This window comes from Hyaena hyaena, unplaced genomic scaffold (assembly GCF_003009895.1).
Source record: "Hyaena hyaena isolate Hyena2069 unplaced genomic scaffold, ASM300989v1 scaffold_34, whole genome shotgun sequence".
Lineage (NCBI taxonomy): Eukaryota > Metazoa > Chordata > Mammalia > Carnivora > Hyaenidae > Hyaena > Hyaena hyaena.
The window spans coordinates 1048548-1070782 of NW_024080665.1; the positions used below are offsets into that span (position 1 = coordinate 1048548).

The following is a 22235-nucleotide window of genomic DNA, read 5'->3' on the forward strand; positions in this document are numbered from 1 at the left end:
CAATTCGCCAGAAAACATCCATGAATACTTCCCTCTCCTCTTCTTGACCATCATTTGTAATAACCTTTCCCCACATTATCTGGTACTTAACTACATCAGTTCTGTTTGGTGTTACCTTGTTTTATTCTCCGTTTGGCATGTGCTTCTTGCCTGTTAAACTAAAAGGAACTCCTGAGATGTGACACCTTTGCTTCTACTCTTGTTTCCCTAACAGCACATTTGTAGTAGACACTCACAGAGCCCAAAGAGGTCCCCTTCTCCAGATGCTGTGGGTGTTGGCTGCCATCAGCTCAGAACTGCTCCCTTCTCCAGAGATCTGAGCTTCAGTCAGAAGTGAGCACCCCTCTGAGGCTAAGTACCCCCTCTAGCAGCCATCAGCCAATGATGAGTGACACAGGGCAGAAAATGATAGCCATAAAAGGTGGGGCAATTCTGTGATGGAATAGTGAGCTTCAGAACCTTCCTGAGGAACCAGGCTGTTGCAAACCTCCAATTAGGACAACTTCCTTGCTTAGCTTTCTCCCACTGTGCTACCCTGCAGTAGCTCACAGGTGCCACCTGTCTCCAGAGAGTTGCCCTCAGCTGATGAGATCCTCCTTACAACCCTCTTCTTGTCCCCCACTCCCCACCAGGGTGGCCCACAAACAACGACTGACTACATGGAGGCATAAAAGGGCAGCCCCCCCTTGCCTCAAGGGGCTGTAATCCTGCTGTGTAGTCTGTGCCCCTGCCATGAAGACCAGTTCCCTGAGGATCAGGCCAGGGACATGACATGAGACACACTTTAGCTCTTTCCCTTTCCTATCTACTTCCCTCTCTCCCTTGTAGGTTTTTCCGCAAAAGTGCCCCATCAATAAATGCATGTCTCAGATTCTGCTTCTAGGGTACCCAGCCTCAACCTGTCAGGGTTAGTGCTGTGCTATCATTTCCCCAGATGACTTTCCCATTCATTTCAAAGGACAATTCAGATCCACACCCTGGGTTGGGTGTACCATGGTGCCAAAGTTGGGTCGAATGTGGTGCAGCAGTTAGAGGAGGAACTATTGGGGTTTACTGACTTAATTATAAGGCATACCTACTAATAAGGGTTGTTACGTGGGTATTAGAAGGTAAATGAGTTAATGTGTGTAAAATGCTTAGACCACTACCTGACATATATATATCAAACTATCTTAAATGTTAGAGCAGGGATTTCTTTGATATTCTTTACTTATGTATTCCAAGAGTGCCTAGATGAGTGCTTGGCACATAGTAGGTCCTCAATAAATATCTGGTGAATGAGGGATTATTGTTTTGCTTTGAGGGCTCAAGGTGATGTTCTGGGATCTGGCCAGCAGAGGGCAGAACCAGTGCAGATAAAAAATTCTATGTGCTGAGAGGGTATTGCCACTGAACTCCCCAAACATTTGGGGTGGGGTAGAGCTGGGCAGTGGGGAGGGGAGTAATGACGTATATAGAGCCCTTACTTTGTGAATTCAGACAAATAAGTAGTTCTGGCTCTGGAGTTGCCCTGGTGGCTGTAGCTCTTCTTTTGAACTTGTGACTGACTGCCCCATGCTCCCTTCAATGAATCACCTTTCCTGTTAATGTTAATATACACTGGGTTTCTGCAAGTTGCAAGCAAAAGAACTTATTTTATTATTTAACCCTGTAAGTGTAAGGACTCTGTGAAGGGAGCCACTTCCATGGTTAGGGACACTGAAGTCCCAAAGATGCCACACTGGGCCTGCTTCCTGCCCAATTTCCCAGCCAACCACTCTCTTTAGGTGTGTAGTTTCACCACATTTCCACCCCCACTTGTTCTCTTCTTTCACTGTGCCCACTCAGATCAGTCCTATCGTTTCAAGACCCACTTCAAATTCTACCTTTGTCCGACTCCTCAAAATCTATGCAGTCTCATTGTTGACAACCCTTCTAGCCTGACCACTCATTCCTATACTTGGTTGCATTTCCTATTTGTGAGTTTGGACTGGATGGTCTCTAAAGTCTCGTTCAACTGCAGACTTCTGAGTCTGTTGTCTTCCCATATGTCAAATCTTCTTAAATAGGTCTCTGCCTTCTCCTTCAAGAAGAGCTGAGGAAAGCTAATAAGCCTGGGTGGCTTAGTCACTTAAGCATCTGACTCTTGATTTCAGCTCAGGTTATGATCTCACAGTTGTGGGACTGAGTCCCACATGAGGCTCTGCACTGACAGCGGGGAGCCTGCTTGGCATTCTCTCTCTCTCTCTCTCTCTCTCTGCAGCTCCCTTGCTCATGCTTGCTCTCTCAAAATAAATAAATAAACATTAAAAAAAAGAAGAGCCAAGGAAAGGCTTGAGCACACATGGGGTTCAGCACAGATTTGCAGGGAGTTAACATAACTAACTGTTCATTGGAGTGAATGTGTTCTGTATCTTTCATTCAAGAAACACAGAGGCATTTATTTTGATTTTTTTTGAAGGTGAAATAGCTCCCCTTCCCCAATTATACAAGTAGCATACTTATGGTCAAATAAATCAAATATTACATAATTTTTAAGTAAAAAATGGAAAACCACAATCCTCGTTTCCAGAGATAATTGCAATCAATTATCAGAGTTTTTACTATATACAAATATGTATGTTTCAATAGGGACTTCTGAAAACCCTATGTAGATCCCTTAAACAAAAATCAAACAGAACAGTGAGAGGTTCCAACCTGGGATTTGTAGCTTGTAAGGTATTCACTTTTCACATTGCACATATTAGGCTGAACCATATGAAAACTACTGATATTCAGCTGCTTTTGATGTACAAACACAATTTTATAGTTTAACCTAATGTATGTGAAGACTAGAATGTCAGCACTGGTAGAGCTCTTAGAGACTTTCAAGTAGAACTGTTTCATTGTAAGGAGGTGGGAAAAGGATCAGAGAAAGACGTGAACACCCAGTTCATGTACCAGAATCCTTCTACTGAACCGGGTACCTGCCTTGCATATGCTCCTTCTTTTACTATGGCAATCTTCTAGGTGTGATAATAATCTTCAAGAAGCAGATTTCAATTTGGTATCAGAAAATTCCTCCCAGAATTTAATCAGCTCAGAAGAGGCTATGTTAGAGGTAGTGACTGGAGATGTGGTAGGGAAGGGCACTGTGACACAGCTGGAGAGGCACACGAATCCTGGAGCAAAGACCCTTAACATGCAGGGCCCTGCGCTTGCATGGATCCTTAGGGTCTTAGGAAGGGTCCTAGTAATGTATTAACATTATGTTTTTGTAATATTTGCAAAAGCGAAATATTTTGGAATTCTTTTTCTTAAGGAGGCTTCCCAGAATTGTATATGTTTCAGGCCTGGATCCTGTCCCGTGTGGCACAGTTTTGAAAAGCACTAGGCAGGGAAGCCAGCGCTCCTAGGTTCTAGTTACGGCATTAACTAGATGGGCAGTTATGATGCCCATCATTCCCAGATGGGCAGAATGGTACTTACTTTGCTTCCCTCACAGGGGGTAAAATCACAAATGTTACATGTCTTCAAAAATATAAAATGTGAACAAGTATAAATAAGTAACGTTACTCATTTCTTATCTATGATATGGTAATCACTGCTGCTTCTCATAGTCGTTGAAGATAACGCATCAAAAAATATGTTCTCCATGCATCTTCCTGTTTCATTTCCTTCTGCGACAGCTTTCTTTTCTCCTTCCGCCAGCCTCCAGCTCCTAGCTCCCAGTACTCCAGCCACTTGACCAGCTGTTGGTTACTCTCTTTTGCTACTTCTATATATTTGTTCATGGGGCTCTCATGTTCTATAAAGTCCATTTTTACTGGGAAAAAAAATCTTTATCCACAAGGCCCAGGTCTGCCAGCCCCTCTCCTCCCACCCTAATAATGACCACGTTTTCTTGTTGATCTTACCGATGGGGACACTGAGACCTGATGTGGTCCAGCACTGAGTTCTGGTGTCTTGATATTCTGCCATTCCCGGCCCCCTAGCATCAGATCATAGACACACGATTCTTGATGTACACGTGATAGGGGTCGCTGCGCTTGTCCACTTTGCGGGAGCGAGTATATCCCAGGATGAGGCTGCCCACAGTGACAGCAAATAGAAACATGACAAAGAGAATGTACATGTAAGAGTTGTCATCACGGCCAGGTAGGTTTGCCCGCCGCTCCTTTGTCAGGCTGTCTGGCCCTGGCCGGCAGAGCAGGTTGCTGTGAAGAGTGGCATTGAGAGCCTTCAGCACGGCATGCAGGCTTTCATACCAAGTTTCAGTCCCATTGGTGGTCTCCATAGCAACAGGGATTGAAGTGGGCAAAGAACCAGAGGACGCTCTGCTGGGGACAGAAAAGAGAGAAGAGATGGCTTCCGTCATCTGCAGCTTGAATTCCGTCCTGACTCCTTCAGACCCCAGCTAAAATACCAACGTCACGGTTTAGTCTACTTATTTGTTTACTTGTCTGTCTTCTACTTGATTCACTAGACTGCCAGGTCAATGAAGGCAGGGACCGTGTCTGTTTTACTAACTGCTATATGCAAACACTTAAGACATCACGATAGATGCTCAATAACTACTTGTGGAATAAAGGCTTCCTTGACCATTGTAATCCATATTAATCTTTTTTTTTTTTTCTTATTCTATAAATCACTAAGCTTTAGGCTACAAGGACTTTAGGGATTATTTTCTCTAATTCCTTCCATTTTATACAAAGGGAAGCCGAGGCCCACAGAGAATTAAGTGGCCTTTCCACAATCACAGAGAATATTGGAAGTAGAGCCAAGACAGTGTCCCTCTCTGCGATGGCCGGCTTAGAGGTCCTTTGGTTCCTGGGCCAGCTCTCGGCAGGACTGTGTGGCACCGTCGGAAGACATTATCCAGAACCCTCCTTCAGCACAGTTGTTTTTTATATTCCACAGACAACATTTACAAGATGTTTGGGGATGACTTAGGTTTCACCCTACCTGGAGACCAGAGGCTGGGTCATTTGATCTCTCAAGCATCCTATGTCCCAAACATTCTAGGTATTGCTAGCTATTTAGGGGAAATTCTGTTGGAAAAGAGGTGGTGGGGGAAACAGGGAGAGGCTGATAACCACTACAGACACCAGGGAAAAGAAGAACAGGGTTGGACCTGAGGACAGGGCAGTGAAAGGAACACTCAGTCTGGTTGGAGTTTTTCTTACCCCAGAGAGAGAAGAGATAAGCACTTCAACTCTCCTGCCTTGTGACACAAAGTCACTGTGTACCTGGTATATAATAAAATTTCCTTCCCCTTCCTCTTAGATATCTGTAGTCTGTAATGTAGAAAAACATCCAAAGATAGTCTGTATCCTAATCTCTGAAAAATCATGTCATTCCCTTTAAAAAAGGCTTCACACTCACTTCTTCCAGGAAGACTTCTTCGAGTGCTCTCTATCCCTTAACGATATTCCACAAGCTTTATTGTTGCAGCCTTCCCTTTGAGCCAGCACTTATATGTAAGGCACTGTGTTATTGCCTCTTGTTATTGATAAGGGTATAAGCAGACCACACACTCCTGGTCAGCAGGACTGTGTCTCTCCCTCAAGTCTAGCGGATTACCCTGAGACTGGCTGGGTGTTGTGTTTTCCCAGGGGTCTACCTAGTCACTGGCTGGCTGTTCTTCCTTCAATGGTCTCCAGTAAAAATGGCTACTTCAGGGACTTATCCACAGGCCAAACACTCAGAGTTCACTAACTGGTTCCAAAACCCTCCTTTATCTAGGTAGATCTGTTAACCTAACCAAAGTTAACAAACTTGAATATTACCCATATGGTCTCTTCCAAAGAAAAGATGACTGTTATGACCATGATAAATATTCATGAATAACCCTATGAATGCAGAAGTTAGGGGGAAGAATCCAAATAATACAGCAGTCATCCAGGACTGGCTTATATTTCATGCAAGGCCTTTGGGGCTTCCTGATATGTAGTACTTGGACTACCTCATCTGGATAGGGGAGGGGAAAAGAACAAGGGCTCGTGGAGTTAAGGTCCAGAAGGCAGAGATTCTCATCTACTACCCCACTTGTCAAGTAAGAAATTTGTGCCTTCTTCTTCCCTTGTATGGGCCAATGGAAAGCAGGAGCAGCACAATGAAATTAGTGGCTCGACTCATCATTCAGCCAGTCATCATTTATGGAGGCCCACTGTTAGGCAGGCCTTATACTGGGAGCTTGGGGGGACTCAAACACAGTCCCTGCACTTAGGGACATATTGCCAGCTGATGTATAATGCAAGCAACAAGCCAAGGGCTACTAGGGCTTAGAGGAAGAAGGAACAAGTTCTGATCAGGGCTCAGAGAGTATTCACAGTGACTGAGGCATCTGAATTGGACCTTGAAAGGATTTTAAGAAGTAGAGAGTGCAAGAAAAGTAAAGAGGTAAATAAGCATGACAACAAAAGTGTTTAGAAGAGCCTGGGTGGCTCAGTCGGTTAAGTGGCTGACTTCAGCTCAGGTCATGATCTCATGGTTCATGAGTTTGAGCCCTGCGTTAAGCTCTATGCTGACAACTTAGAGCCTGGAGCATGCTTCCGATTCTATGTCTCCCTCTCTCTGCCCCTCCCCTGCTCAAGCTCTCTCTCAAAAATAAACATTAAAAATTAAATTTTAAAAAAAAGAGATAGGACATGAGATAAAGAGACTGCTCTGAAGTAGATCATGGAGAGCTTTGAGTGTCAGGCTGCAGAGTTGGAACTTTATCCTGTAGTTGGGGAAGAGCCATGGAACAGTATTTTTTAAAGGGAATACAATAATGAGATTCGTGCTTTGAAAGGACACTCTGGCTGCTATGTGGACTGGAGGAGGCAAGAACTGAGGCAGGGAGCCTAATGACAATGGTCTTGAAATAGTTCAGGCAGAAGACACTGAGTCCTGAGCTGGGGCCATGAGGATGATAAAGTGGGGGCAGGAGTTAAGATCGTACAGATGTGATTTGTGAGAGGTATGTGGGGAATGGCTTAGGGAAAAAAGGGCCTCAGACAGTTTTACGGGCAGATAACAGATAGATGGAGTGCCTGGAAGATCCCACTTTGAAGAAAATGGGCTTCGTGCCCTGTACTGGCTTTAGTTTCCTCATCTGTCAAAATGATTATCATCAGGAGTTGTTCAATGGGTACAGAGTTTCAGTTTTGCAAGATGAAAAAGTTCTAGAGATCTGTTGTACAATGATCTGAATACAGTTAATGATACTGAGCTGTACACTTAAAAATGATTAAATTTAATCATAAATTTTTAAATGATTAAATGGTAAATTTTATGTATTTTTTAAACCATGATTATAAACAACAATGAAAGAAGACTATTACCCCTGTCCTGCCTCCCTCCAGGCTTGCTTGAGCATATACTCTTATTGTGGTGGAAAAAATGTTTAAATCTAGTAAAAATGTATACACAGTACACACAGTGAAGATGAGGTCTCCCTATCCGCAGTAGTCCAGGACTCTTTCCCAGAGCGGTCACCGTTACCAGTTTTCTTAGATATCTTCTGCAGAGTAGTTTCAACTGACAGAGCAGAGGAAGGGCAACCTGAATCTGGAAGACTCACCAAATAGCAGGCAAATTCTCTGGCTCTGAGTCAGCCTCAGGAATCTCCCTGTGGGTGCACTAAGACTCCTCCGCCCCTCAGCCTCTTCAGGGTGTCTCTGGCCACATCTGGGGTCTCAGTATTGACACTGGGAGCTGGGAAGACCCAGTGCTGGAAAGCAGGGGAGGAGGCAGGGAAGGAAGAAATCAGACACACAGAAAAATCTTTAGAACTGGGGTGGATCTCCCAAGGCCTGGGCCCCAAGAGTTGTGCAATAGCCTTGCTGTTGGCACTAACCAACCTCCCCTCCTCGCATTTCCCCTCCCCTTCCTGCAGCAGCTGGGTCAGGCCAGCCTAGGGTTGCAGTTACAGGAACTGTGCAGTGGCCAAGGAACATCTGATTGCTGTCCCCCAACTCCAGGCCCATGATGTCTCTATTGGATGACTTTATGAGAAACCTCAGTTTCACATGTGGACTCCTGCTCAGGGAGCAGCTAATAGTGCGACTAAAATATTCCCTTTCTCAAGAGTACAGGTATCTTAGCAGAAGTCTCTAAAAGGTTGAAGGAGCCTGAGACCCAAGGGAATGATGTGTGTGGCAGAGTGGCATCTGGCACTTGGGCTGATATTTTACATAGGCACAAATGATGTTCCCAATGGAACTATTTGGATGGACTGGGTAATACATGGTCACAGCACCAGCACTATCTGTAGCACAGCTCATTGTGAAAATTAAAGAAGAAAATTGCAGTGTCTGGTACTAGGTGCCGCACAGAGGTGGTGATAGTTTTATTTTTGCAGAGCAGAGGCTGGCAGGACTTTCAGAGTCCACTTAGTCTAACCTTTAGTTAACCTCCTTCATTTTACAGTTTAGGAAATGGAAACCCAAAGAGCTGTCTTGGTTCAGTTGCTACTTGTGTGACTTTGGGCATGTGACTTCCCTTTTCTGAGCCTCAGCTTCTGTCTGCATCTATAAAATGAAGGGGTTTTAACTACGTAATCTGGCAAGGTTCCCGTCAGCTCTGACATCCCGCAAAGGTATAAATCACAAAACCACACTGTGAGATTATGGGAGATTGGATAGGCTGGTGGGAGAGGTATTTTGGGGTCATTCTAGAGCCCCTAAATCACAAGATAGGGAAGGTTGCAGGCTTTTTTTTTTTTCTTACAGATTAAAGATGTAACTGAGACCTGAACTAAGTTGCACTGAATATTCCTGCCTAGATAAACTGAGAGCCAAGTCAGTTGACTTGTTTGTTTTTCTTAAACAGCTCATCTGCCCAGGTGATCTAGCCAGGGAAGGAGGCTGACTCTGTGCAGAAAATGGGGGTGGAGGGACAGTGTGGGGGATGGGGTGGGCTCCAATACAGGGTTTAGGGAGGGCAGTGAAGGTTCATGAAATCACTCATCCCTCAGATCCTCCTTCTGGTGCCTCTGGATAGGCCCAGAAGTTTGTGGTTCTGACAGGAGAAGCAAAGAAGCCACTCTTATGTATCTTTAGGTCCTGGGTTGGGGTAGGAATGAGGGCCTGGGTGCAAGGCCTCCTGCTGGGTCAGGAGAGACTGAGAAAGAATGGGTTGTTCTCTGTGAGCTGCCTCTAGGTCCAAGGATTGGCAGTTGGCAACACTGAGAATTCTGTCTCTCTTTCTGAGCTCCTCGCCCTCTGTTGTCAAGATAGTCACTGATTATAAAGTTCATAAAGGGGCAGATAGAGCTCTGCTCTAGAGTTCTTAACTTGAAACAGGAGATAGCTCAGTTATCAGGAACTGATGACACTGAAAGAGGTTTTAAAGATTACTTAGAATCTAGATTCTAGGCCAAGGCCTCCATTTTGTAGATGGGGAAACGGAAGCTCTGAGAGGGTGGGTGACTTGCCCAAAATGACATAGCTAGTGAAGGTCAGAGCTCTGATGAGGACGAGGTCTCTGGGGTTTTGGGGGGCATGTGCTCTTAAGGTGCTCTTTCCACCACAAGTGGCAACATTCCCTACTTCTGAGTTGTGCATCACACGGAACACAGTCTTCTCGTGTTCTGTAGCATCCTATCCTCTAAGTCCATACTTTTTACTTTTTCCTGTACTGCAGATTCTCACCAATCGAGGATCTGGGCGCTGGGGGGGGTGGGGGGCGGGCGGGGATGATGGCACGTTTTGGAAGAGAGTTAACCGTCCTTTATAATCTCATCTCCTGTGGTCCTGTCTGCTCTAGACCCACTCCTGATCCCCCAAAAGGTAGGCTCACTCTCTTCCTCCACACTCTATTGCTATTTCCTGCACCTTTACAGGTTCTTCCTAAATGTTCCTTTATTTATTTATTTATTTATTTATTTATTTACAGTAAGCTCTATGCCCAACGTGGGGTTTGAACTCATAACCCTGAAATCAAGAGTCTCATGCTCTACCAACTCAGCCAGCCAGGTGCCCCATCCCTAAATGTCCTTGACTTGAACTCACAGGTGTCTAACCTGGGGGTGGGACTGTAAAGCTGTGATCTGAAAGATGAACTGGGCATCTTAGGTTTTTTTTCAGGTTTCTCTGGAGAAAATTAAAATCCACCATTGGTTCTTTTGGTTTCCCCACTACTCTGTTTCAGCTACTCTTTCAGAATGAACATCTTAAGTGTCTAGAAATGTGGTAAAGAGAGGCGAGGGGGAAAAAGTCACACAAAGCAGACGGGGACCCAAAGACATTCCCTGAGACCACACAGTTTTGCCATTGGTCCCTCTGCAGATCTTATCACCACCATGGACTGGGGAGCCAGTGGAGTGGGAGGAGGAGTTCAAGGTATGGACCTTAATACAAAGTTGGAAGGAGACAAAGGGATAGAATCTGAGCTGAAAGGGATCTTAATAATTTAATTATGTTGTTGGCACAATCCCCATCCAAACAGAGGAAAATAGAGCATCCCCTCCCTGAGGAAACCACTTGCACAAGGTCTCACAGCCCCATGAACTGGGATCACAAATTGGTATCGCATCCACAGACCTTTCTAGTATCAGTTCCCTGTTGCCTGTAGGAAAGTCTAACCTTCTCATATTGTCATTTAAGCTTCTTTGGATGTGACCCTGTCTCTCCCCAGTTCCTTTGCCTACCGATAGTGAGCTACAGACCATTCTCCGAACATTCCTCACACTTGCACACCTCTTGCCTTTGCTTATGCTGTTTTCTTAAGAAGAGGAGTTTCCCTTCCCCCCCCCTTTTTTTTATCTTCCTGGTGAACTCCTATTCATCCTTCAAGACCCAGCTCCAATGTCACCTCTGTAGACCCTCTCCTGAGATACCTCCTTCCCCACTCCCTAGCCAGTTAATCTTTCCCTCTTGTCTGTTCCTAAAGTGCTTTGCATAAAACCCTATTAGAGCACTTTGCTATACTGAAAGTGTATATGTATGTATGTATAGGTATCAATATATGTAGATATGTATGCTAAACTATGTGCTATGAGGTGTGAGAGCAGGGACCTGTCTCTCATATATTTCTTTAATCCCTGGGCCCAAGCACAAAGTAGGCACTCAAGAATAAATGAACCAGGGGCACCTGGGCAGTTCAGTTGGTTAAGCATCTGACTCTTGATTTCGGCTCAGGTCATGATCTCGTGGTTTGTGGGTTTGAGCCCTGCATCAAGCTCTGCACTGACAGTGTGGAGCCTGCTTGGGATTTTCTCTTTCCCTCTCTCTCTGTCCCTCTCCTGCTTGTGTTCTTTCTCTTTTTATCCCTCAAAATAAACATTTTAAAAATTGATTAAAGAAATAAATGAATCAATGCCACTTCTTATTAGAGCATCCTCCATCCAGTACACACATACACATTCATGAAAACACTTACAGTACTTAAAAATCAAGAACAGGCCCAAACAGATTTGATTTGATTTGGGGAAGGGACAGTTCAAAGAAAAGAAGGTGTCTCAGTCGGGTGGGGAAGTGACTCAGAGGAGAAGAAATTCTAAGACTTCTTTGAAAGCCCAGATGTTCCCTGTACCTGAACCCCATTCAATCCAAAGAGCAAACATTCTTGGCCCCAAAACACTAAGCAGCGGCTTTCCTGTGTACCTACTCAGGGTGTGGCCACACACACCCAACCACTGCACACACACAGTCCAACTTCCAGTCACCCAGCCTGTGATTTTGCCTTTCATATGTGCCTTTCATGGTTCCAATCTTGGCTCTAAGCTTCGGTATGTGACCTTGAGCACTGCATTTATTTCTTCTAAAACTCATGTATGAGATGGGGATAAATTATCCCTGCCTTGTTTACCTCGCATGCGAACTGGGGAAGACAACAGAGGAAGGTGTTTTAGAAATTGCCAAGTATTATAGAAACATAAGAGGCAATTATTGTGCAGTCGAGTCACCTGGTTTCCTTTCCTGCTTCTCTACCCCCCACCTCCAGATTACCAAGAACAACCATCCCTGTGTTGTCCCACCCCCACTGCCTCAGTTCTCTCTCCCCAACAGCTTCTTATTACTCTTCTTGATTCTTGACACACTTTCTCCTTCAGAAGCCTTCCTTGTTTCTCATATTCTGATCAGCCCCGTAGTCCCTTTCCCTTGAGAGGTGCCATTTGGTAGTCCTATAGTTGATGGAGAACACACAGGAATTGGAATCAAAAGACTTGCCCCTATTTGACTGTGTCTAGCCGTTGTGTCCCAGTGAAGTCACAGCTCTACCCTGGGCCTCATGTTCCCCATCAGTAAGATGGGGGTTTTGCCTTACTTCCCTCTTGGTAGGTATTTTGAGCACCTACTCCTTCAGTTTATGGATAGAAATGTGTTTTGGAATTATAGAGTGAGTGAGGGATGAAGACGGTTGTTGGTTATCATTTGGAAGAGGCAAGAAAATCTGAAAGCAGTTTCCATGCCATGGAGGCAGGTGCCTCCTCCATTTGAAACCACCAGAGTGGATGGATGCCATTAGAAAATGAGGAACTTACACATTTACAACGCACCTTTGTAGGTGAGGCAGAGAGAGCCCTGGACTAGAAGTGAGGAGTCTTAGGTTCTGCTTCTTTTTGGTCCTGGTATGTTCCTGGGCAAATTATCTCCCTGCAGCCCTGCCTCAGTTTCCCCATATGCAAATTGGTGAAGAGTGGGGAGGAGGGATAGGAGGAGATACTCTTCATGGGCCTTCATACAAGGGTCGGTCTGAACTCATCAACTTTCTAGATAAAAGAATCCCAGGTCCAGACCTCTTTCCCCTCATGTCACACAGAGTATTCGGACAACAGGACCAAGAAGCCCATTTTATAGGTAGCGACCCAGGAAAAAAAAGCACAAGGCATACAGCCGGTAGGGGACTTGCACAGGTTTACACAACCTGTAAACTGGAACTCCAGTTTCCCGCCCAGTCTAGACCTCTGTTATTAGCAAAGGAAGGTGTGCCTTTGAAAGTCCCCAGGCGCAGGACACAAGGCAGCGGCGAACGGGCAAGTCAGCTCCGGCAGAGCAAGAAGACCGCGCGGGGTCCCCGCGGGGTGTTTCTGCGTGTGCGCTCTCTGCGGACTCGCCGGTGTTCGCGCGCACATTTGTGGACGTGGCGCGGAAAGAGCTTTGGAGCCGCGACCCGGGGCCTGTGCCAGTGCAAGCCCCCACGGTTTTCAGCTCGGAGTGCCAGGAGCCCAGCTCCGCACTCCCACGTGGGGTCCCGGGATCCCTGCAGCTCGGGTCTGGGGAGATCAGCTCCGCCCGTGAGCGGTTCCGCACCTCGGGTCGGCGTTCTCCCTGGAAGCGGGAAGACTCCTCACTTCTACCCTCGGCTGCAGCCCAGCCTTCCCGACCCTGCGAGGGTGCCTTACCTGCCTCTAGGCAAGCCTCTGAGGAGCGCCCGTCTGTCTGCAGGACGCCGCACTCTGTGCCCCGCAGCGCCCCCGCGCAGCACCCCTCCGCGCTCCGCCTGCCAGTCCGCACACAGCCGCACACCCCTAGCTCTGCGCCCCGACCAGCGCTCTGCTCCCTTTAACCTTCGCCAGGGCGCCTCCTCCCCCGGCCCCGCCCGGCCCCCAGCACACCCACTTCTACCCAGGCTGACTTCGGGCGCCCCCGCCCAGCTGCTTGGCCTCACACAGCCCGAGGGCTCCTATCCTTCCGTCCCCCGCAGTGCTGACTTCCTGGACGGAAGACCAAATGCTTCTCGCTTTGCTTCAGTTTACCCAGCCTGAGACTGGTCTCCAAAAGGCGAGGATGAACGTTGGTGCTGGTGGAAGAAGGCTTTGCTACTAAGGGGCAGTGTGGTGGTGGGCAAGTCACTGCTCCGCGCTGCGCCGTAGCTTCCTCGCTGTAAAATGGTTACACTTCCTGCCTGTATTCTTCACCAGACGTGGTCGTTTGGGTCAGATGAGACTGTAGAGTCCAAAATATTAAAGCTGGTGGGCACTGGAGATATCTAACACAAACCCTCTTTTCCAGGCGGGAAGGCACAGGTCAGCTTGTCCAGGAAGGGACTTGTCCAGGCTCACTGAGAAGTCAGCAGTGGAGCTCAGACTTAGAATCTACTATGCCACCTTCTCTCCTTCACCTCGGCTGACATCTCCTCCTTCCAAGCCTCAACTGCTCCCCACATGCCCAGACAGCTGTTGTCCAGCCATACCTCGTGTCCCAGAACACCCTGCACTTGTGGCCACCAAGCCCTCCCTCACACTATTGCTTTCTTGATGATGACTGCATGCTCCAGAAAAGAGAAGCAGTCAGAGACAGCTGGAAAATGAGGGCCAGGAAGCTATGCGCAGAGGAGTGGACAGTGGCAGGGAACAGCCTCCCAGGCACTCTGTGGGAGTCCTTATTAGAGCTCTCTTTAACAGCCTCCCACCTTGGAATAATTACTAATAAACTGAGGCCAGCTCTTGCACCCTTGTAAAAAGATCTGTTCCAGGATATCTGAGGCCCTTATCAAAATCTCAGATTGTATTTATGAAGTGCTATCATGTTAAAAATTTTATTTATTTTTTTAATGTTTATTTATTATTGAGACAGAGAGAAACAGAGTATGTGTGGGGGAGGGACAGAAAGAAAGGGAGACACAAAATCCAAAGGAGGCTCCAGGGTCTGAGCTGTCAGCACAGAGACCAAAGCAGGGTTTGAACCCATGAACCATGAGATGAAGTCAGACACTTAACCAACTGAGCCACCCAGGTGCCCCAAGAAGTGCTATCATTTTTAAAAGACCTACCATGTGGAGGGAATGCTGTACAAAATTGCTATTCTTTATCAAAACACATTACTGCCATCTTATTTCTGTGGTTATGTATTTTGATCCAACTACTTCTTTTTCTCAGTCTGATTATCTCATCTCACGGAAGTCATCTTGACCCTGGGCATGCAGTATCAAATTTCAGTCTGCCTAAGAATCACCTAGGGAGCGCCTGGGTGGCTCAGTCAGTTAAGCGTAGACTTTGGCTCAGGTCATGATCTCACGGTTCATGGGTTCGAGCCCCACATAGGGCTCTGTGCTGACAGCTCAGAGCCTGGAGCCTGCTTCCAGTTCTGTACCTCCTTCTCTCTCTGACCCTCCCCTGTTCACGCTCTCTCTCTCAGAAATAAATAAAAACGATTAAAAAAAAAAAAAAAGAATCACCTAGGAGCTCCTTCTTATGAAGTAGACTTGGGTGCCACACTTGAGGTTCTAATCCAGGAGATCTGTAATGCAGCTCAGAAATTAACATAAAAAAATAAGATTCCCAAATGATTCTGATGTGAGTGGTTCTTAAGATCAGCCTTGAGAAAATAGCCCTGGTTCAGGTAGAGTTCCTTCCCCAGTCTGCCGCGGGTCTTGCATGTACTCTATAGGACTATTCATTACACTTATCAAAAGTAACTATTTTCCCATCTCATCTACTAAGTTGCAAATTCTTTGAAGATAGGGATTATCTCTAGTTTTAACACAAATTTAGAATCATAGTCTTAGAATCACACCATCTTAGAGCTCTAGAATCATATAGTGATAGAATCTAACTTGGGAGAACTCTTAAGAGTTATCTGGTCAAGGGGCGCCTGGGTGGCTTAGTCGGTTAAGCGTCCGACTTTCACTTAGGCCATGATCTCGCGGTTTGTGGTTTCGAGCCCCGCGACGGGCTCTGTGCTGACTGCCAGCTCAGAGCCTGGAGCCTATTTCAGAGTCTGTATCTCCCTCTCTCTCTGACCCTCCCCTGCTCACGCTGTCTCTCTCTCTCTCTCTCTCTCCTAGAAATAAATAAAAATATTTAATTAAAAAAAAAGAAAAAAAAGTTATCTGGTCAAATCCCTTACCTAAGAATCCCCTATATTTCATTTTAAAAATTTTTTAGGAGTGCCTGGGTGGCTCAGTTGGTTAAGTATCTGACTTCGACCCAGGTCATGATCTCAAGGTTCATGGGTTTGAGCCCTGAATCTCAAAAATAAACTATAAAAAATTTAAAAAAAAAATTTTAAGGTTTATTATTTTGAGAGACAGAGAGGGACAGAGTGTGAATGGGAGAGGAGCAGAGAGAGAGGGAGACACGGAATCCAAAGCAGGCTCCAGGCTCTGAGCTGTCAGCACAGAGCCCAACACGGGGCTTGAACCCATGGACTGTGAGATCATGACCTGAGCTGAAGTCGGCAGCTTAACCCACTGAGGCACCCAAGTGCCCCACCTATATTTCATTTTGACATGAGATTTTCCAGCTTCTCTGGCACATCTTTAGTGACAAGGAGCTCATTGCTTGTGAAGCAGCCAAGGTTCTGATTGTTAGGATGTTTTCACATTTTGACAAAAACTGCCTCCTAGTTACTTCTACCCTTTGGTCTTTGTGCCCACTGGAGACAGAAAGTGTATGCCTAATTTGTGTTCTCTTTTTTGGTCCTTCAGAAACTTAAGGTCTGTTTTCCACTTCCCCTGCTCTGGAGTGAGAATGGAGCAGGAACCTTCCTGGGAAGGTTCAGGGAAGCCAGGTGCCTAAGGGGTTCTTGGAACGTGGACTGAGCTGCCTCATTTTCTTTTCCTGTGCCTTGTAGATTTCCAGTGAAGCTTAGATGACCCAATGTGTGTAACGGGCCCAGAGCTGGGACCAGCATGATGCATGTGCTTAATAGATGGTAGCTCCTATTGTTATTAGATGAGAAAAGAAAGGATAGAACAGTTTCTGTCTCAGGGAGACCATAGTCTGAGAACAACCTTCAGGGACTCTCAAATCCAAAGAAGTTGGAGACAAGGCCTTGACTTGAGGACAGGTTGGGCAGTGGGGTGGGCTGATTGAAGGTGTCAGAGAAAGACTTACCTGGAGATACACCTTCTTCAAGTCTTTGCTCAAGTGCCACCTTCTTGCTGAGGCCTTCCCTGACCAGCCTGTATACAAATCCTAATCCCTCCTTACTGCTACCCTCCCTAATTGCCTTCTCTGCCTAGTTTTTCAGTAACACCTAACATCATCTGATATATTTAACTTAAAAAAAAAATCTTTTGCTGTTGTTTCTTTTGCTGCGTTCCTCAGCTGAAGCTCCCAGCTTCTGTCAGCCCTATGTCAGAGCTCCTTGTTTCCCCGTTCCTGTAACCACCTTCTTCCCTCTTCCCCTGCAGGCCTGGGCAGGTAATGATGCTCAAATGTTTCAAGCCCCAGGGTACTTCAGGATCCTTGTGGTCTCCCTAGTCCCTGCCCACCTCTTTGAATAGAGCCTCCTCAAATTACTGACCTGAGATGGCCATTTGCTTCCTTCAAGGCCTGGCTGATACAGAAGCCCATTCTCCTACAGCCCCTTGCACTTCCCTTGAACACAGCCCTTACCAGTCTGTGTTATAATTGTCTATTTTATATGTTGACTCCACACTTAGAATATACACTCCTTGAGGGCAGTGGGCCAACACTATGTCTACACAGAGAAGATCTTACTGAGAATCTGTTGAAAATTCAACAGAGAGAATTTGTTGAATCAGTGAATCAATGAATCCATGTCATGAAAAGGATATCACTAGGAATTAGGTTATCAGGGAAAACTTCCAAGAAGAAATAGAACCTGAGAGAGCCTGGAAGGATCACAGACTTCTTCTCTGAGCACTCAACTCCTGTACCTGACTACCTACTTGACATCTCTGGATGACGTATTGAGGTTGGAACCCTTGATTTCCTTCCCTGCTCCCCTCAGTCTTCATTCTCTCAGTAAATGGAACTGAGTTTCATCCAGTTTCCTGTTTGTTTTCTTCAGAGAACTCAACCTAGTCTCCTATTTACCTGTGTACTGACATGGGGTCTGCCTTCCCCATCAGACTGTAGGCATTACAAGAACACAGACCAGGTATGTCTTTTTCTTTTTTTTTTTTTAATTTAAAATTTTTTAATTTTTTAAATTTACATTCAAGTTAGTTAGCATATAGTGCAATAATGGTTTCAGGAGTCCAGTGATTCATCCCCTATGTATAATACCCAGTGATCATCCTAACAAGTGTCCTTGCTAGTGCCCCTTACCCATTTAGCCCATTCCCCATCCCAGAACCCCTCCACAACCCTCAGTTTGTTCTATGTATTTAAGAGTCTCTTATGTTTTGTCCTCCTCCCTGTTTTTATATTATTTGTGCTTCCCTTCCCTTATGTTCATCTGTTTTGTATCTTAAATTCCACATATGAGTGAAGTCATATGATATTTGTCTTTCTCTGTCTATTTTTGCTTAGCATAAACACTCTAGTTCCATCCACATTATTGCAAATGGTAAGGTTCCATTCTTTTTGATTGTTGAGTAGTACTCCATTATATATATATATTCATATATATATATTCAATATATATATTCATCGACAGATGAATGGATAAAGAAGATGTGGTGTATATATTTTCTTTATCCATTCATCTGTCGATGAACAGTGGGCTCTTTCCATACTTTGGCAATAGGGCTTGCTATAAACATCGGAGTGCATGTGCCCCTTCGGAACCAGGTGTGTCTTTTTCTATATAGAATATACACGATGCAACTCAATTTCTGTCTAGTAGGTTGGGGGAAAAGGGTTCAGAGGTAGGGTGAGCACAGATTGTGTCTGTCAACAGTGCTAAAAGCCTGGGTTACAAGGGAAAATACAGCATGAAACACAGAGGAAGCTTAATGGTCACATCGAGTTAATTTATGCTATTACTCAGCAGCAGCTTGTACTTCTCTGATTTATATCCTCTTGGTCTGTCAGTTTGACCCTCAGAACACTTTGTTTTCTTGTTCTGAGCATCCCTTTCTCCTGCCTCTGCAAGCAGCACAGAGCAGTGAAAAGTGCACTGGAAGAGGTACAGCAAGGGTGGGATGGTGTGACGTCAGGAGACCAAAGATCTCTGTAGTATCTTCTCCCGACTTCACTCCCACACATGCTATGTCCTGGGAAGCAAGTGGTCCAGAACACTGCCTCTGGGGTCCAACAGATACGGGTTTGAATCCTAGCCCTGACACTTACTAGCTGTGAGAGTTTAACCTCTCTGAGTCTTAGTTTCCTTACCCGTAGAATGGGGATGAAAATAGCTACATCTGTGAATTGCAGTAAGATATTATTTCTAAAGTGCTTTAGCTGTACCTGGCACATAGCAAGTGTTTCATAAAGAATAACTATTAATAAGGCATGTTCATAGCGATATAAATATGGTTTTTAAATCTTATGATTTAAACAATAAAGGAAGGAAGAAGAAAGTAGGGTAAGTTAGGACTGAGATTTACAGAGGAAGTGAGTGTTTCAGTCAGGAATCATAGTTACAACAGACAGAAAACCCAGCTCAAACTGACTTAAGTAGAAAAGGGAATTTGTTGGCTCATGTAATTACAAAAATCAGAGGACTGACTTCGGGCATGGTTAGATCCAGGAGCTCAGATGATGGCTTCAAGAAGCTATTTGAATCTTTTGGCTCTGCTTTTCTCACTATTTTTTTTAAATGTTTTATTTATTTCTAGGAGAGAGAGAGACAGCGTGAGCAGGGGAGGGTCAGAGAGAGAGGGAGTCACAGACTGAAACAGGCTCTAGGCTCTGAGCTGGCAGTCAGCACAGAGCCCGACGCGGGGCTCGAACCCACGAACCGCGAGGTCATGACCTAAACGAAAGTTGGACGCTCAACCGACTAAGCCACCCAGGCGCCCCTGCGTTTCTCACTATTATTGTCAGGAAGGGATCCCACTTTGTGGTAATGGGAGGGCTGCCTGTAGTTCATTGTATACACTCTGTTCTGTCTGCAAAACCAGGAGGAAGAGCCCCTTTCCCCCCTAATCCTCCTGGCAGAAGTATGGGTCTGACTCTTATTGTCCTAAAACAAGCCCAGTGCTCACCCCTGCACCAGACACAGAAGCCAGGGAAAGAGGCTGGCAGGGATGTCACCTTTACCCAAACCACATACATTTGGGTGGGCGAAATGGGTGAAGGTGTTCAGAAGGTGCAAAGTTCCAGTTATGAAGTAAAACAAGTCACAGGGAATAACGTACAGCATGGTGACCCTAGTTACTAACACTGTGTTGCATATTCGAAAGTCGCTGAGAGTAGATCTTAAAATTTCTCATCACTGGGAAAAAACTTTGTAACTATGTAAGGTGTTAACTAGACTTAGAGTGGTGATCAAGTTGCAATGCATTTAAATAGCGAGTCATTATTTGTACACCTGAAACCATTATAATGTTATATGCCAGTTACGCCTTAATAAAAAATAATCCATAAACTTAAAGTTGGTGGGAGTACAATTCCCTAAGGAAGATATGGGTGTTAATAAGGGAAGTAGGGTAAATGGTTGGACATTTAAATTGGCGGACAGGGAGGAGGAGGAGGACACCCAGAGATTCACAGCCACGCAAAAATGAGAAGAAGGGATTAAGTGTGCTGTGAGCAAGGGCAGAGGGAGCAGACATGTTCTACGGATCCCAGAGAGAAGACCCAGAACTATGCTTAGGGATGGGGGAGTCACAGGACCCAGATCCCTGTCACTGGGAGCATGGAACAGGCTGCCTCTGGCTGGAATGGGCTTCTCATCACTGGAGAGGTGTGCAAGCAGAGCTTCCGGTTCAGAGTTGCTATCAGGGAAATTTTCTAGATGGGCTCTGACATGCCTTGCATTCCCCAAATCTGAAATCCTACAGTCCAGAAATCAGCTCCTCCCCACCCCCCATCCTGATCTCCACCCCTTCTCTCTTTTATAAACTCTTCTCTGAGGGGAATGCTACATCCTTCTTGGTGATATGTTTATGCAATGTCTGCAGACACTCTGGATTCAAATTCTGGTTCCTGTAGGGAATGTGGGACCTAAGAGGAATGACTTGTCCTTTTTGAGGTTGTTTCCTCCTGGGCACAGGAGAGGGTGAGGTTGTCTGATCCTGCCAGCTCTGACCTTCCAGTGCTCTGTCAAAAACTCAGCCTGGCCTTCTGGGGAGGGATGGGATATACCTCAGTTCTCAGGCCAACCAGGTGTGTTGGCGTTTCAGAGTCTCAAAAGCACCAACTGTCTCATTTGGTCCTTTCCCTTGACCTATGAGGAGAGCAGAGTGGGGGTCATAGGAGTGCTATGAACTAGAAAGAACTAAAAAACTAATAAAATGCCAATAACAACACTAATGCCACTGGTCTTGTTGAGTTCTATAAACATACTCCAGCCAGTAAGTGGAGGCATGCCAGAATCAGAGTATTACATTTTATAAACTTATAACAAATTAATGAATCTAGGGAATGATCATCATAAAAAAAAAAAAAGGGAGAGAGAGAGAGAAAGAAAGAGAGAAAAACATACTGTGTGCCTTAAGAACACACCACCATCCAGGAAGCTGACTTGCCAAAAAACTATACCTGAATCAGATCAAGTGTCTGGATTTACCTTTCAATCTTCAGGAAACACATGAGAAAAAGATTTTTTAAAAAGTTGTGGGAGGAATCTATAGGTGAAAGAGGCTAAAGAGACACTTCTGAGACACATGAACCAAATGCAGGGTGCAGACCTTGTTTGAATCCTGATTTGAACAAATCAAGTGTGAAAAAAAGAAACAAGCAAACAATTGGAGAGATATGAATATTAATTGAATATTTGTTGATACTGAAGTATTTTTCCTGTGTAATAATGCTATCATAAGGGTTTTTTTTTTGAGTCTTTATCTTTGGGGAATACATACTGAAATATTTATGGGTGAAATAATATGGTATCTATGATTTGTTTCACAATAATCCAGGGAGAAAGCAGGAAGTAGGTACTAGTTTAGACAAATTAAGATTGGCCATGAGTTAATGATTGCTTTAGCTGCATGTTGGGTACCTGGAGGTTCATTGTGGTATGTTAAAAAGATTTTATATCAAAAAAACTTTAAAAATGAGAAAAAAACTATGATGCTAGAGCATTTGAACTTCAATTTATTTATTTACTTTGAGAGAGAGGGAGACAGTGCAATTGGGGGAGGGGCAAAGAGAGAGGGAGAGAGAATTTGATAGCACAGAGCCTGATGCAGGGCTTGAACTCACGACCACCATATCATAAACTGACCTGCTGTCAAGAGTTTGAGGCTTAATTCACTGAGCCACCGAGGTGCCCCTAAAATGCTGGAACATGTAAAATTCAGGCATTTCCCTTGTATATTACTGGAGTAAAAATTGTTGTAACTTTTTGGAAGGCAATATGACAATAGCTATTAAAATAAAAATACACATATTCTTTGACTCAGAAAATCACTTCTAAAAATGCAACCCCTGTATTCACCACGTGTGATGTAACACATACACACAGACGGACAGACAGACAGACAGGCATACATACACATTTCTATAAGGATTTTCACTGCAGCCTTATTTGTAAAAGCAAAAGATT

At 45.1% G+C, this 22235-nt stretch overlaps 1 protein-coding gene across 2 annotated transcripts; it reads right to left on the reverse strand.

Annotated features, from left to right (window-relative positions):
- Positions 1-2424: 2424 nt before the first annotated feature.
- KCNE3 (potassium voltage-gated channel subfamily E regulatory subunit 3) lies at positions 2425-13404 on the reverse strand. 2 transcript variants are annotated; one of them, XM_039228749.1, is made up of 3 exons: positions 13292-13404; positions 7526-7675; positions 2425-4295 (listed from the first exon to the last, which is right to left on the reverse strand). In XM_039228749.1, the coding sequence occupies exon 3, from the start codon at positions 4253-4255 to the stop codon at positions 3956-3958; it is 300 nt and encodes a 99-aa protein (XP_039084680.1). In that variant the 5' UTR covers positions 4256-4295; positions 7526-7675; positions 13292-13404; the 3' UTR covers positions 2425-3955. The 2 variants fall into 2 exon arrangements, with proteins under 2 accessions (XP_039084680.1, XP_039084681.1); XM_039228750.1 differs by lacking the exon at positions 7526-7675.
- Positions 13405-22235: the final 8831 nt, after the last annotated feature.